Genomic DNA, 3,050 nt, shown 5'->3' on the forward strand with positions numbered 1-3,050 from the left:
TTAGTAGCTAAATGATTGTGAGGTTTCAAGGTTACGATGTCCTCGATCAGCTATCAATACGGGATCAATAAGGCTTTCTACATAGATTTCTGCAGCAAAGTATTCCTCATTTTCAATGGCCTCTAATTGTTTGGTTGAACCATCATATATCATAATAACTGGGGGAAGCAAAAGTAAACTTTCACCCTTATTTGACTGGCATAAAGGTATAGAGAAAATGGGTGAAAAAAATATAAACTCCCCAAGATCTCGATGATGTTCGATAGTGAAAATCTTTGTCCAAGATACTTTAACTCCACAATCCTTGAGAATCCACACATCAGAATTAGTTACTTGACGACAAGGACAAAGCACAGAAAGATCACTTCCCACCACTCCCAGTGTCAAAGGATAATTGCTATCTCCGTAACTGGGAAGCTCCAACCTTCTCCATGTCTCGTATGCTAAATCAAGAGAAATGATGTTGCACATATCGAACGTATCAACATTAGCAGATAAAGCCCAATAAAGCTTCCCATTGGCAAATTTACCTGAAGAATTTACCAAAAAGTTTCCCTGAAACTTATCGACTGTTCTCCAAGTATCATCCTTCAAACTGTAAATGTTGACTACAGTATCATATGAACCACCATCATCAGAAATACACTGAACAACTACTACTTTATAATCGTCACGTGCCTCATCATATCCAAAACCATATTTGCAATAGTAAGAGCAATTCCTCCTCAATTTATCTCCAAATGTAGGCAACTTCTTAGACTTCCTGATTGTGGGGTTCCATAAAAATGGCTCCTCTATCTTACTATACAAACAAATCAGTCCATTGACAGAACCCACAGTCCAAGTATAAATAGTCGGATTTTCCAAGGGAGAAGCCATGTTTAATAGCTCAGTGATTTGTTCCTTGTAAAACAAGGAAGGGAGAGAACGTAACTTGAAATTTCCTTCCGAGTCTTGAAATATAACCCTATGGTGGCTGCATTCTTTGTCATTAGCTGTTAATTTCAGATGGGCGTTTATAAATTCAGGGCTAGAGATTAGTTCAAGCCATGATTTTGAAACGCACCTGAATTTCAACAGGAACTTCGAGGGCACCTTTAAGAGGATTTTGACGATGATTTCACGGGGAAGAACAGGGATTATGAAATCACTCATTGTAGTGCAACAAAAGAGGTTGGCCTGAAAATGAATCAAGAACTATTTTAATCATTAAACAGTGACTCAGAGACATCTAAATATACAAAATAGTAGCCTAGTTCGATCGTTGTCAACTTTATACATTGTAAACTATTTATCAAACTGCATATCAAACCGCATAAACTATCCTAAAATCAAGACTTGCTGTACCCTTGCTCGTAACAAAAATGCATGTCATCTCACTATAGTGTTTCTTTTAACCAAAACTAGATAGGAGTTGGCCCGTGCTAGCACCGGCCTAACAAATTGATCGCTCCGATACACACCTTTAATGTTTGTTTGAAAATATATACAGTCAAACCTGTCTATAACAACCTCGTTTGTTCCGAATATTTTTGGTTGTTATAGCGAAGTGTTGTTATAGAGAACATATATTATAACATAATATAAAAATTGGTTCCGGAAAAGCTTGACTTTTATAGTGAAGTGTTGTTATATAGGGATGCTATTAAAGAGAGTTCTAACTGTATTGCAATTAGTTTGAGTAAATTAACAATTTGGTACATTTATCTTTGTATAAATAAGGTTATTACACGCCCCGATCTCAAGGGGGCAAAAAATTGATGGTATTTACATGATGACATTTTGTATTTTTTTCTTTTAAAGTATATTAATAAATAAAATAAAAAACTATTTTCCTTTTCACAATTGACTCTAAAAAATTTCTTTCTTGCTCCTGAATTCCCAATTCTATTCCACGTACTCATTCGTCTTCTTACTATTGGTCCTCAATATTTATCCTTAGTCAAATTTAGAGGTTTTAGTTCTTTTTTATAGCTGCATTAGTAATTTTTGTGCCCAATCTTAATTCTCTTTTTTTCTCTTAATTTCTTTGTACATTTCCCTGAGTTTTTCTTTTTCACCTTATGAGCTTATTCTCATAATTTAAATGTTTTTTTTTTAATTGTCTCTCATCTTCTATACTATTAGAGAATTCATCTATCACAAATAAAAAGGTATCCTAATACAATGATGTAATCTATCATTCTCAAAAAAGTCAAATCGGTAATAATATTACATTAATTTGCTCAACTAATCAAATAGCTTCATAATACTTCATCTAAAAAAATTGAAATGCTGCTCATCATTTCAGTTTTTCATATTACTATCGTATGTTTAATTCATTTTATTTTTATTAACCAATTGTTGAGTAAAAAAAATCTAGCTTTTGATTAAATATATATTGTTGCTCCTAAAGTATTAAGTTTTGTATGTTGCTTTATTAGATGAAATTTGTAGAAAAATAATTTAAAAATGGATAGATTTTCAGTTTGCTTTAGAAATTAGTCAAAATGACCTTAAACTAAAATATAAATCAAATATTTGAAATTAATAAATTAATAAGTTGATCCTTGTCAAAACTTTTAGTCTCAGTTTACTTGTATTTGATAGAGTATAATACAGTTTTCTTCGTTATATAGTCAAACATCTCTATAACAGCTTCGTTTGTTCCGAATATTTTTGGATGTTATAGCGCAGTGTTGTTATAGAGAACATATATTATAATATAACATAAAAATTGATTCCGGAAAAGCTTGAATTTTACAGTGAAATATTGTTATATAGAGTTGTTAAAGAGATTTCTGACTGTAGTTCAGTATTGAACTTATCTAAAAAAATAATTAATTTAATTATATTTCCAAGTACTTTTAAGTTATTAAGTCTTTATTGAATCTACGTGATTGTACAACAGTAACTTTTATCAGTAAGAGGTAGTTTAATATTGCATAATGATATGATAAAATTAGAAGTAACTAAATGTTTTCTTATTATTTTTAGCAGCAAGCAAGTTAATTATAAATTTAATATGATTAAGTAGAACACAATTTCCTTTTTTCTATTTGAAATATTTA

At 31.1% G+C, this 3,050-nt stretch overlaps 1 protein-coding gene across 1 annotated transcript; it reads right to left on the minus strand.

The window, feature by feature from the left end:
* LOC109238111 (F-box/kelch-repeat protein At3g23880-like) lies at positions 1-1,155 on the minus strand. Its single transcript, XM_019404542.1, has one exon. The coding sequence runs from the start codon at positions 1,153-1,155 to the stop codon at positions 1-3; it is 1,155 nt and encodes a 384-aa protein (XP_019260087.1).
* Between the last annotated feature and the right edge of the window lie 1,895 nt (positions 1,156-3,050).

Source organism: Nicotiana attenuata, unplaced genomic scaffold, assembly GCF_001879085.1.
Source record: "Nicotiana attenuata strain UT unplaced genomic scaffold, NIATTr2, whole genome shotgun sequence".
Lineage (NCBI taxonomy): Eukaryota > Viridiplantae > Streptophyta > Magnoliopsida > Solanales > Solanaceae > Nicotiana > Nicotiana attenuata.